We start from the raw sequence: 14,411 nt of genomic DNA, 5'->3' as shown, positions 1-14,411 counted from the left end.
ACCGCGACCGGGAAGCGTCAAAAGTCAACAAAACGTCGAGGCGTCGAGAGAAAACAACACTCTTGTTTATTAATAATTACGAAGTTTTGTGGGTTTTGTGCGAGGAAAACGGTGAAATCTAAGCGGAAATCCCCTGGTAAAATGGTGAAACATAGAAAACGCAAACAGCCGCTGCCTGCCAAGAAGCGGGCCAAGGTCGAGCCCGAGCCCGAACCCGTGACCGAGACCGAACCCGAGACGAAGCCTGTGGTCAACAAGACGGACGTTTGCCGAACGTGTATGGCCGCCAAACGGACCAAGCGCCAGAAGTCGGTTTCGCTCTTCTCCAAGCTGGGAAGTGCTTCGGTAGCCAGTATCATCACGGATTGCACCGGCGTTGAGGTGAGCAGATATAATTATTTTCCAGAGTTTCTACACTACCAGTTTCTCATAATTGTCCCATGTTTCTCGGGAATTCCTATACAAACGGAACAGTTATGCGCAGAGGCGCGTCCACGTTCGAAACCATGGGTAGGACAAACGTTGGCAAATATTTTGTGGACAGTAAAGCCAAGAAAAATGTAACCCTATAAACTGGAAATTGAAACTAACTATATTTGAGGGGCTTAAACGGGATAGTAAGTGGCATTTTGGAAATTCTACTTTGTTCAAGCATTCTAACGATTTTTCGTTCAACAGTAAAAATAATATAATTCTTAGAAAACTGGCTTGGTTTTTTAACTTCCCTGCAATTTGCATATATTGAAAAATATCTGAAGAAATTAAAAAAGATTTTCTCAAAACCCCTTAATTTTGTTTATGATACCTCAAGAATTCATTTTGGATTTTTCTAAAGAGAACTACCTAAATGGAATTTCTCCAAAGACTATTTCAGAAACCATCTAAATTCTTCCAAAAATTCTTTGAGATTAAAAAAAAAGTCCTTACTCCTCCAAGATTTAATTCAGTGATTCATCCATCGATTTCTCTGGGACAACCTACAAAATTAGCGGTGAAAATGTCTTCTAAAATTACAGAAGTTTCTAGGAATTTCGTTTAAAATTGTCTTTCAAGCTTTATATAATATTTCAACTAGGGTGTTCTCTAAAGATTCCTTCAGAATTTGCTTAAGACTGTTAAGTCTTGACTGTCTTGACTGTTTTTCTTCAGGAATTCTTCCAGAAATGTCTCCAGGGAAAAAGTCAAGGAAATTTTCCGAAAAATAAATCCGTGAGATATTTCTATGAAAAATCATAGACTAACCTCTGATAAAACTTGTGTTCAAGGATATCTGAAATAACTCCTGGATTCTTGAGGAAGTTTCGAAAAATTCCCCAGATAATTTGCAAAAGATAATCGAAAAAAATCATGCAAATCTTGGGATAGTATTTCGCACGATTTTCTTAAGAATTTTTCGAAAAATATTGGAAAATTCATATATGTGCTTATTCTGCGCGGCGTGTGAGTCGAGACGAGTTGCTCTCACCGCGAGTGACGTGAGACGACTAATGTTAACCAAATGGGAGCGAGTCGACAATGGTCACCTCACTTGCCTCGTCTCACCTTATACGCCACGCAGAATAAGCACGATAAAGTTTTGAAGATTGTATAGAATTTTTTGAGAAACTTGTTGAAACATGTTCGGTAATACTGCAGAAGTAATATTTATATAAAATGCTGGAGAGAGAATAGATTTGTTTGAAGAAATTTTGGATTTGAAGGAATCCGCATGAACAGACGAAGGAATTTTTGCAGGGTTTCTTGAAAACAAACCTAGAGCCATTTTTTCAAACACTCTGGAATAAACCTTTGTGGGTTTCCTCGAAAAAAAAAATCTGTTGAAATCTTCGGAAGATCTCCTAGAATAACAACTGAAGAATTTGGTTGAAGGATTAGTGCAAAAATATCTGATGGAAATTCTGGGATAGTTGTGAAAAAAAAAAATCAAAGTATTACCTGAGGAAACAGCTTTGAAGTTCTCGAGAATGTCCTGGAGCAAATTCTGAAGAAATTCTTTTAAGCATCCTTTAAAAAACTGCTGGAAGAATTGGTTTAGAAATTTTTGGAAGAATAAAGCGATCCCTGGAAGTATTTTAAAAATATTAGTATGATAATTTTTGAACCTTTTCCTCCGAGAATCTGAGGTAAAACTTTTGAAGAGCCTGCTGAACCTATTTTAGTCTCTGAAGGTTTCTTTGGAGCCTGTACAATTTAGTCATGGGCTACAATGCGAGCTGAATAAGGAAACAAGAGACTTTAGAGATCATTTTGGTTAAAATAGATACTTAAGAAACCTTCCATTAAACATAGAGACTTTCAGAGACTTTCATGAAAAGCCTCTGACAAGAAACCTACTACCTGTCTGTTTAGGATCATTCATTGAATCAACTTTTGTTATCATTCTTATTAAAAAATGTGGATATCCTTTATATATTTTTATTATTTTTTGATCAATTTTATTGAACAATTTCGACAAAAATAGACCAAATTGCTTGCCTTTACAACCAGTGAGATTATTCTACTTTCCTCGTCTATTTCTAGATAGGTTAAATGGCAAAAATGTTGTGAATTTATGTAGTTTTTTTCTTTGCGTCGAGTGACCCGGCCTATCGCAGAAGTTTTCAGGAGAACCTGAAGATGCTTGAAAAATCTTTTGTCTCGTAGAAACTTGAAACATGATCAAATTATTTTTCAAGAAATAACTACGAACTGTTTCAATCATTTCCCACGGCGATTCTGTATCAACCAAGAACTTCTAGAGAGTGTGCTGTGTGAGTTCTGCTAATCTTCTGATAATTCGACATAGATCGAGTTTGAACAGATGATATATAGTTTAATTTATTTGTCAAGCTATTTGCTGGTCTTGTTTTTTTTGTTGAATCGCGGGTAGGACAACCCATTGACTGTCCTACCCAGGTGTTTTTGTGCGTAGTACATGTCCTACCTGTCCTACCCACTTCCCGCGCCACTGGTTATGCGAATAGGGGCAGTACAGGGCTGGTAGCATATGTCTTTTTAAAGACTTGGTCTCTACTTTATTGCAAGTCCCTAAAAGCCTCTATTTTTAATGGAAGGTATCTGAAGCAGTGCTGTTAAAAGTCAAAATTTTGGAAAAATTAGAATCCATCCTCCAATGCGAAACACTTTTTCCACGGGGATCGATGATATTAGCAATATTCAACTGTCAATGTCACGCGAAATTCATGACATTTAACAGCTCTGATCTGAAGCCTCTTTTAAAACCAAAATGATCTTTAAAGCCTCTTTCTGCTTGTAATGAATCCTGATGCAAAATTCTACTGGCTCCAGAGACTATTATTACGGATTCAATAGGTTCTTCAAGCTTTTTTTCTCAGATTCTTCGACGAAAATCTTCAGGGATTATCATAGTGATTTCATCTAAAATACTTTCACGGTCTCCTTCGGGATCTCTTCAGAAATTTTTCTAGAGATTTCTCTGCCAATTCACCCAGAAATTCTTCCAGCGTCTTTTCAAAGGATGTTTAGAAATATTTTTCCAGAATTTGCTTCAGTCAATCCTTGAGAAGTCCAAAACTACTACCTCCAGTAATTCGCGCAGGTATCACTTTGGGGTCATGCACAAATTACGTCACGCTCCAAGGGGAGGGAGGGGGTTGAGTCAAGCGTGACAAGCCTTAGAAAATTTTCGGAGGACTCATACAAAAAGTGTGACAAAGGGGGGGAGGGGGGTCGAAAAAGTTGAAATTTAGCGTGACATAATTTGTGTACCATCCCTTTGAATTTTATTTTTCAAAAACTCCTAGAATTTCGTCCACAAATTTTCCCCCTTAATCCTTCAAACGAATGCTCCAGTGGTTGCTCTTGGATTACATAGATTTCTACGGAGTTTAATCCACAAAAGTTAATTCTAGAATTTTTGAAATTAAAGATAAGGTACCGTGGGGCAAGTGGGTAATGGATTTCGCATAGTTGGGATTCTTCAAATTCTAGATACTTTAAATTAAAACAAATGAGGTCGTGTATATTTTTTAGCATGACTCCCACCAAATATAAGCAGTATACTAAAATTGGTTTTTGTATAAAATTGAAGAAAAAAAATGCAGAAAAAGTTTTTGAAAAACGTCTCTTTACAAGTCCTCCACAAGTGGGGCAAGTGAAAAGTTTATCGTTTTGAACAACGAATTCGAGAACTAACAGTTATATTCACGATTTCTATTGCCTTTAACATTTGTTTGAAACATTCGTTTTGAACAATGAATTCGAGAACTAACAGTTATATTCACGATTTCTTTTGCCTTTAACATTTGTTAAGGCGTCCCAATGAACAATAACATACGTAACATGTAAACAAAGAAAATTTTATTCTCGTTACTTGAATTTTCTTCTGTTTAGTTATGTTTGTTGAAATGATTCGACAACATTATAACTGCAACATTTCCAATATTAGTTCTTACATCATGGGGCAGCAATTGCATTTCTGCTTTGTAGAATTTCCACCGCTCGGTATTTGTTTTTAACCCTTTCTTTCCCACAGCTTTGTTTGAAAATTTAGCTATCAAAATGGCTTTTCTAAAAAAAAGTGCTTGAACAAAAGTTGTTCCAAATAAGCTATATTATTCAAGACCACAATAAAAAAATTGATTGCGTGAGAAGTTCCATGATTACGCTTTGAGTATAGTGTTTCTAGAATTATCAGCACGTTCTGTTGTTTTATGATAATTTCGAACCTTGTATACTTATAGCTACCTAAAGAAAAAACACAAATTCAATCGCTAATGAGAAACTTTTCACTTGGCTCACATGATTAGAAAATTGACGATGTTTCAATTTAGTTATTTTTAGGTCTATGTCGAAATAATTCTAAAACTTGTTTTATTGCAGTTTAAAACTGTCATAGGGGACAACTTAAAAGTCGTACAGAAAAGAATTTTCCACAACTTTTTTCCGCTGAATATATAAAAATAAGATTGCACTCCTCCAACTTGTTACGGGGTGATAGTTGACAGCTTAACAATTTTTCGCACTATTATGCAATAATGGCTGAAAATCTCAGAAATCTCTTACCTATCGTAATGTTCTCAATAGCCTCAAAGGTTTACACATGAATTTAACACGTTTATTCACATATTCAGTAAAATATACCGAATATTTTCACTTACCCCATTTACCCACTTGCCCCGCGGTACCTTAGTTAAACAAAAATACTGCAACTCTGTCTTTCGCCTGTTTTCTCCCAGAAATCCAAAATACCTTGATGATTTTTTTTCTGTTATTACTTCAGCATTTCACCAAGTATAGCTGCAATTTTGCAAGCAAGTTTCTCAAACAATTCCCATGAAATCTTTATAAGTTTAAGTTTTCACATCAGCTAATGGTACAGCGGTTTTTCCAATAATTCCCCCGATCAATCTCACTTTGTTTAGAGATTCTGTCCAATGTTTTTCGGGAAATTCTTTTAGAAAATCCAGCGGAATATTATCCCGGGATTCGGTTCATTCGTTTTTAATTAACTTAGCAATTTATCCAGGAAATCTTCTAAAACTTCCTCAACAGTCCTCAAGTTCTTTCAGAGATACACTACCCACACGTTATAAATACGAACTCGTTTGAAGAAACATTGAAACACTCAGCTGAATATTGAATCACCCTGAAAAGTTTAGAACCACCTCAAAACAGTAACATTCATTATGCTATATCGCTAGATGTTGATGATCAATAGTGGTGAGGTTGTTAGCAAAGCTGTTCAGCAGAACAAGGACATCTGGAAAGCAAATAGTTTGGTTCGCAATTTTGCTGCTAGGTGGCGTAAACTTCGGCAAAGTTGTTCAGGAAATAAAGGACATCCGAAAGGTAAACAATTTGTTTCTAAATTTGTCCGCTAGGTGGCGCTAGTGAGCATGAGAAATTGAACATTCTAAACTAGTTTTATCTTGTGGCCTTATTCTTCCATGGTATAGTATAGTTTGTGTTTTTGACCTCTGGCAAAAGTAAGTTTTCCCATAGTAAATCCCATACAAATTTTGAACGGCTGGCGCTAAAATATACTTTCTCCGATCGACCTGAAATTTTGCACAGTTGTTATGGGACCTAGATGCAATCCAAAAAGTGGACTGGAGCGAGAATCTAAACTTTTCATATAACCGTGTCCCAGGCTAGTGATCATCCAGCAAAGCAGGTAGCCACGAATGCTTGTTTACCATCATCTGCTATCCATAGCCTGCCTGTCTAGCTGATCTGCAGTAAACCTAAAGGTAAAGGTCGTATGAATAAACCGAGCAAAAGCTTTTACTTTACTCATATCCATCTGTCAGATAATTTTCTTAAGCATTTACTCAAGTTGATATGATAAAACTGAGTACTTGAGCATTTACTTTTCGAACATCCGAATTCGTATGAATAAAGCGGTAAAAGCTGAGTAGATGCTCAGAAAATCCTGAGTCACCTACTGACCATGCTCATTTGAAAACTTCATGCGTGAACATTTGATTAAAAACTGTAAAGACGACGGATGTACTCGGAAACTGAACCACATCCAAAATAATTTCACAAATTTAGGCGGAATGGGTGGGGGAGTGTCGAAAACAGTAATTTCTGCGAATTGTTATATACGGTGGAGGTGAAGATGTGTTGAAAATAGTCATTTTTGCGTCACGTACTTTTAAATACACGGACGCGCCCATTTCCAAATTTCTTAAGGTGAAGATGAATCGAAGCCAGACCTCAAATTTTCAAGAGCACGGATCTGGAGAACCGAATAGTCGTTTAAGCTGAAAACTTAATCGATTGGTCACTCGTTTGTGCTGACTAATAGATTAAGTTTTCAGCTTAAACGGATATTTGGTTCTCCAGATCCGTGCTCTTGAAAATTTGATGTTTGGCTTCGATTCATCTTCACCTGCAGTGCAGTTCTTAATTCTACCATGGATTCGGTAGATTATACAACAAAATTTGTTTGCGTGTACCACTCGTGGTCTTTCTTCCATACATACATTTTAAAATTTGTATGGACAATGGTATTTGGCAAAGATCCCCCCTCCTTCTATATATAACCACCTGGTTTATGGACAACCCCTTAGGTGTCGTTCATTAATTACGTAAGCATTGATGGGGGAGGGAGGTTTAAGATTTCTTACGCGCAATACCTACACATTATTTTTTTTATTTTCATACAAATATACTTACCATATGGGGTTTAATGAATCGTCAAAATTGTCTTGCATTATTAAGATGAAGATGCATCGAAGCCAAACCTCAAATTTTCAAAAGCACAAAATTTGATTTAATCTAGAGAACTTGATCGATTGCCTACAATCAGCGTGTGATCAATGGATTTTGTTTTCAGCACAAACCGTTGTCTGGTTCTGTAGATTTGTGCTTTTGAAAATATGAGGTTTTGCTTCAATTTATCTTCATCTTAATGGTCAGCTCCTCATGCTAAGTTCACACAGGACAACTGAGTTGAGCGATTTAGTTGAAAGCATCTGAATTAAAAGAAATTAAATTGACCGAAGTGTTTCGACGATAAAAGTCAATTGAACGCTCACTTTAATACATCTCAGTTGAAACAAGAGTTTAGATCAATCCGAAACAGTTTGTTTTCATGCAAGGGGTCTTTTTATTGAATTTTCAGAAGATTTGTATTGAAATAAATGCAGGGATTCCCTCAAATAATCGTTCAGATAAACCGCAAAGTACACTTCCAATACTGAACAGAAACCTACTAGAAAACTGGAATTTCAGATGTGCCTCTTGAATTCCTCTATGAGTATCCTCAAGAAATTTTACAGAAATTCAATAGAGTCTCAAGCAGGTTCCTTCAAATCATTTTTTAACATTCTACTGATTTTCTGGATTCCCAATTAAATTGTTTGAGTGATTATTTAGAAAATCTTGAAGGAGTTCTTGAAGTTATGCGTTTGGTGTATTCAGAAATAATTGCAGTATAAATACTTGAAATTTACTTGTTTTAATTATGAATCGTGGTTTACGGCCAACCAGCCGAGTGGAAGTTTAACAACTACCGAAAAGCTAAACATTACATATAATTTGCAATTGGATTAGATGGACAAATTGATGTGAAGATTTGCGAAAAAGTTACACGTCTTCTCAGTGAGAATCGAACTCACGACTCCCCGATCTCTAGTTGGGGCGCGTTAACCACTACGCCATGAGAGGACTCATGAACGCAGAAGTTAACCTGAATTCGATTTCAGCTCAATAATCACGTGGTCCTCTTTCGCAAAGTGCACCTCTTTCGGAAGAATTAGATGCCCATCCAAACACAACGCTTTCTATATATATCCAATGCCTAGCCCGAGAGCGCATTGTTTTTTAGATATAGGAATAGCACACTACACTAGCCAGCAACTGCGCTGGCTGAGGTTGAGAACGTCGCGACCCATTGGAAGCCCACACAATAGAAACCTCAGCCAGCGCAGTTGCTGGCTAGTGTAGTGTGCTATTCCTATATCTAAAAAACAATGCGCTCTCGGGCTAGGCATTGGATATATATAGAAAGCGTTGTGTTTGGATGGGCATCTAATTCTTCCGAAAGAGGTGCACTTTGCGAAAGAGGACCACGTGATTATTGAGCTGAAATCGAATTCAGGTTAACTTCTGCGTTCATGAGTCCTCTCATGGCGTAGTGGTTAACGCGCCCCAACTAGAGATCGGGGAGTCGTGAGTTCGATTCTCACTGAGAAGACGTGTAACTTTTTCGCAAATCTTCACATCAATTTGTCCATCTAATCCAATTGCAAATTATATGTAATGTTTAGCTTTTCGGTAGTTGTTAAACTTCCACTCGGCTGGTTGGCCGTAAACCACGATTCATAATTAAAACAAGTATTTATCGAGCAACGGACTCATGTTCCGTAACCGGTCGTTTGAGAACGTCGCGACCCATTGGTAGCCCACACAATAGAAACCTCAGCCAGCGCAGTTGCTGGCTAGTGTAGTGTGCTATTCCTATATCTAAAAAACAATGCGCTCTCGGGCTAGGCATTGGATATATATAGAAAGCGTTGTGTTTGGATGGGCATCTAATTCTTCCGAAAGAGGTGCACTTTGCGAAAGAGGACCACGTGATTATTGAGCTGAAATCGAATTCAGGTTAACTTCTGCGTTCATGAGTCCTCTCATGGCGTAGTGGTTAACGCGCCCCAACTAGAGATCGGGGAGTCGTGAGTTCGATTCTCACTGAGAAGACGTGTAACTTTTTCGCAAATCTTCACATCAATTTGTCCATCTAATCCAATTGCAAATTATATGTAATGTTTAGCTTTTCGGTAGTTGTTAAACTTCCACTCGGCTGGTTGGCCGTAAACCACGATTCATAATTAAAACAAGTATTTATCGAGCAACGGACTCATGTTCCGTAACCGGTCGTTTGAGAACGTCGCGACCCATTGGAAGCCCACACAATAGAAACCTCAGCCAGCGCAGTTGCTGGCTAGTGTAGTGTGCTATTCCTATATCTAAAAAACAATGCGCTCTCGGGCTAGGCATTGGATATATATAGAAAGCGTTGTGTTTGGATGGGCATCTAATTCTTCCGAAAGAGGTGCACTTTGCGAAAGAGGACCACGTGATTATTGAGCTGAAATCGAATTCAGGTTAACTTCTGCGTTCATGAGTCCTCTCATGGCGTAGTGGTTAACGCGCCCCAACTAGAGATCGGGGAGTCGTGAGTTCGATTCTCACTGAGAAGACGTGTAACTTTTTCGCAAATCTTCACATCAATTTGTCCATCTAATCCAATTGCAAATTATATGTAATGTTTAGCTTTTCGGTAGTTGTTAAACTTGAAATTTGTTTTAAATTTTAGTTAGCAGAACTTAATGGGACAACCCTGGAAGAATCTATAAGGATGCTTTAAAAAATCCTGAACTAACACTAGAGAAAATAAGTTTCTGGTGCAATCATGTGAGGAATTCAGGCATATCAAGAATGAATATTAGAAGAAAATGAAAACTTTGGTTATCACCTCAAACGAGCTTTTGAAAAAACCTTTCGATGAATTTCTAAAGGTAGCTATAAAAGAATTCTTGTGATATGTAAAAAAAATATTCTGCTGTGGAGAATATCTAGAAACATCAATGCTTAAATTTACTGAAGAATTCCTATTTTTTTAAGTAATCGCTGCATGAATTTTCGAATTAATCCTTTAAAAATCTTCGAGCTGTGATAAGAGTGCTTTGCAGAGGCCAGAGCAGATTGCGTGGTCTTTTGATTTGGTTGCGTGTTCCGATGGAACGCGCGACGGAATCAAAACAAAGCGTGTTCGGTTCGCGTCATTCGAGTGCGGACAAAACAAAACGACAATAGTGCGTGGTCTTTTGATTCGGTTGCATGTTCCGGTGGGACGCGCAACGGAGTCAAGACCAATCGTGTTCGGTTCGTGTTGATCAAGTGCGAAAAGCTTCGTGTTCAGCCGAGGACGAAGTACTGGTGAGATCGTTTTATGCTTATGATAATTCATTTTTATCGTTGCTATAAGTAGCTTTTATTTTATTTTCAAACAAGCTATGAATGGTTCGTTACTACAAGTGTCGACTCTTTCGCGTTTCATTCAAACTTAATATACCATTATGTTTTCGTCATTGATCAAAATAACCTTTGAATAGTTCGACATTATGAATGTCGACGTAAGACATTTTTTTGTTACAACGTAACTTTTTTTTTTAATTTTATTTTAATTTTCAAACATACTTTGAATGGTTCGTCATTACATGTGTCGACAATACTCTTATTTCTGTTACATACACTTTTAAAATACGCAAACAACCTCTGAATAGTTCGATATTATGAATGTCGACTTTTTTCATAATTTCTCTCAATATATTTTTACTGCGATACAAAAATGCAACACTAGTTTTAAGTTTCGTATTTTCCCTCCTAATCCATGGATCGCATCACCGACCAAAGGTGACACCCAGATCTTTTTCCTTCCTCACTAATCAACCTGTCCCGTGATGATTGTGGAGATGCAGAGGTATTCTCGGTCTTTAGAAGCAACGATCATTACACAATAACGTTCCTTACCCTTCCCAACTGACTGTAAGGACTTGGCCGGCGCCGTTATTGATCAATAATATGAGAGCTGCTAAAATTACACTTCGAGAATATGCGGAAAATCCCATCCCTTATTCATTTGGATCGAAGTGCAATTCTTACCGGTTCGGATCAATCACGGAATAGCAACCATTGACATGTACAGTCAGTCTATGCTATGCTATGCTATGCTAAAAATCTTCGAGCTGTGATAAGTGAAATTTTATATTCATATTCAGATGAGTTATTTAACTTTTCTAAAGGTTCTTGAAGCAGCTTATAGAAGAATCTTTGAAAGAATTCCTGTAGGAATTAAGAAAGATATTGGAGTGTTTATTGGGGATTCCTTGGATAGTTCCTAGACGTACTTTCTTAGAAATTTCCCTCCAAAGTTTTTGAAAGCGGGTTGGAAATTTTTAAAGAAACGTCTTAAAGAATCTTAGATGATTTCTTCAAAGAATACATGATTAAATTTATTTTGAGATAACTAGGTTTAAATCATTATTTGGGCTTCCATGATTCACTTTGGTAGGTTTGTTTTAGCTGAATTATCTGAAACTTTGCAAAAAGAAACACCTAAACATTACGCATATTGTGGCCAAATATGAGCGCTGTAGCTTTTTAAAATAAAAAAAAAATCCCTGGCGAAGCAAACCAATAATGCCAAGAATAATCAATAATCAATCAATCATTAAAAAATAAAAAAAATAACGTCTATTTGAGTTTGGTACTATGATTTATTTCAATACATTAAACATCCCGAATTGGTCGTGGCATATTTCAACCAAAAGCCTGTCCTGTCCGTTTGTGCCACTGTTTCGTAGTATGTTCGCTAATCATACTGGAGCAGTTCACTGCGATGTCTTTGCCTTGTCCCGTTCCTCCTTTACTGATTTTCAAACCGGTCGCCTGTGGCATGTAGGATCCATTGATGGTAGCCGAATTGACCACTAGAGTTATCGCCAGTTCGATCCGTTCATTGGGAGAATAGTAGCTTCCTGTTGAGTGTGCGCTGGGTCTATTCTACTGATAGACATTTCACTTCCTTGAGTTGCTGCCGATTTGAGTTCTGACGGTGCTGTTGGGTTTGAACGCTGGTATTAGACCCGCAGGAACTCCGATCGGTAAAGTCGTTTGGTACGCATATGTTCATCCTTTAGCACGGATCCTGCTGAATTCCGGTAGCTAAGTAACCACCGTTGAGAGCTAATTGGGAGGGATGTAAATAGTTAAATTTCAGGATAACACAAGTGCACAACACTTACCGTTAGGCGCGAACCAGTTACCACCACGGTTGTGCACTGCAGAAGCACTTGGATGTTCTTCATTTAAGATTTCCAGTCCTTGCAGGTGGCACAGTATAATTTTAGTTTCTGCCCGGTTAAGTTTCGCCGGGCAGGAAACTTCAAAAATCCGCAAAAGCACTAGGTACTACCTAGGTATTTGCGCCGCTAGCATTCTACTTCCCGTAAAACATTGATAGCAACATTTTTGACAGAGTAAAAGCTAAGTTCGCAATTCGAACTTACTCTGAGCAAAGTATCGTTTTATTCATACGGTTTTGAGTAAATGCTCAGTGACTTTACTTTGATCAGATCGGGTTGAGCATGAGCAATTGCTTGGTTTTATTCATATGACCTTGTGTGGTCGCAGTTGGTTACTGTGATCCAGGGCTGTAGTAAGAAGGGGATAAGGGATGCGATAGTACTCCACAACAAAGATTCTGTTCAATATTTATCAAGGAATGCCTCCACAAATTTCAGCAAGATTTGAGAGAGCCTTGAAAGAGTTTTAGCAGAGATCACTACAGAATTTGTTTTAGCGATAATTTCCGGATGTTCCGGAGCCATATCAGAAAAAAAAACTCGATAAATTCTTTGGGAACTGCCTTGGAAAATTTCTGAAAAAGTTGAAAATTTCTTACGATTTCGTTTTTTTTTTGAATATCTCACCAACAGATCACCGAGAACGACTCCCTGCCCGGAGAAATTTGCACGGAATGTTTCGAAACCGTGAAACTGTTGCTCGCATTCACGACGACGGTTCGCAATAGCGATAGTAAAATGCGCTGCAAAGTGGAAGCGGCAGACGATTCCCAAGAAGCGGACACCTCTGTGAATGACATCTCTGCGAATGACATTTCGGGACTGAAGTTCGAGCCAGAGGTCGATATTGAACCGGACCACGAAGAAGTTTCGAACAAAAGCGATGAAGATAATGAGGAACAGGACAACGAAACGGACAGCGATTGGAAGGAAAGTGGCGAGGAAGTGAAACGGACGTCCAAACGAAAGAAGCTGGGACTGAAGTCGAAACCAACTCCGCAGAAAAGGCGGTCCAATACGGCGCCTAAAAATAAACTTGAACAATCCGAACAAGATCTGGAACTTAACGAAGAGGAACAGGAATTATTTACGACCATTACCATCCAGGAAGGTGATCACATTTGCTGCGGTTGCCTACAGGTATTCAGTTCGGCCGAAGATCTGGAAGATCATCGTCTAAAGAATCACATTTGGAAGAACGAGAATCTGATGAAACCGAGCCCGAAAATTCCCTGCAACGGATGTCTCCGCAGGTACGACTCGCCACGGAGCTTGAAGCTTCACCTGGACCGTGTCCGGATGTTGAAGAACATTTGGGAATGCAACAAGTGTAATTTCCGATTCAAAGCCGCCGATAAACGGCGGAAGCACATTCGAATCCACACGGAAGGTGCCCCGATTGCCATGCTAGCCCGGATAAGCGAAGGTAAAATGAAAGAGTTCGGTTGGCTGTGCTGTGCCATGAAGTGTGGCCTATCGTTTCCAACCGAGGAGGATCTGATTGGCCATTCGCACACGGCTCACCTGCTGGACAAGCAGGAGGCGGATATGGAGGCGGCGGACAAACCGGAACAGTGCCAGGTATGCTTCCGGCGGTTCGAAGACAGGAAGGGAGTGGTCGGTCACCAGAGGCGGCTCTACAAGCGGAAAAACTTCCAATGCTCTCTGTGTGGGGACAAGTTTTCGACCACGGTGGATTTGAACAAGCACGAGATGAAGGAGCACGGAAGCTCCGGGTTCCCGTGTAAGATTTGCAACAAGATGTTCACCCAGAAGTACAGCATGATCAATCACTTGAAGTATATGCATACGGAGGAGAAAAATCATCAGGTTGGTATTAGACGCCCTCTCACTAATCAAGAGAAGTAATAGCATAATAATTTAATTGTGGACAAAGTTTCATCAATCTTTTGAGTTAGATGATGAACTTGACGAAAAAGTAAAACAGGCGATTGATAGTAATTGTACATTAAAAAGTTTCCATCCAAAAACGTTGGAAGACCTAAGACATATTTGCTTTTCTACGAAAAAAAACGGCTGGCGTAGATAACATTGACACAAGAGTAATACAAG

General features: G+C 38.6%; 1 protein-coding gene across 1 annotated transcript in view; it reads left to right on the top strand.

Moving 5' to 3' along the window:
- The window catches only part of LOC23687433 (zinc finger protein 37 homolog), a 34,509-nt gene continuing 20,098 nt past the window's right edge, over positions 1-14,411 (top strand). Inside the window, exons 1-2 of the mRNA XM_021850390.1 lie at positions 1-381; positions 12,972-14,168. Of these exons, the coding sequence (XP_021706082.1) occupies positions 142-381; positions 12,972-14,168 (1,437 nt within the window). The 5' untranslated portion in view covers positions 1-141. The remainder of the gene's footprint in view (positions 382-12,971; positions 14,169-14,411) is intronic.

This window comes from Aedes aegypti, chromosome 3 (assembly GCF_002204515.2).
Source record: "Aedes aegypti strain LVP_AGWG chromosome 3, AaegL5.0 Primary Assembly, whole genome shotgun sequence".
Classification (NCBI taxonomy): domain Eukaryota; kingdom Metazoa; phylum Arthropoda; class Insecta; order Diptera; family Culicidae; genus Aedes; species Aedes aegypti.
This window is presented reverse-complemented; position numbering and strand designations above follow the sequence as displayed.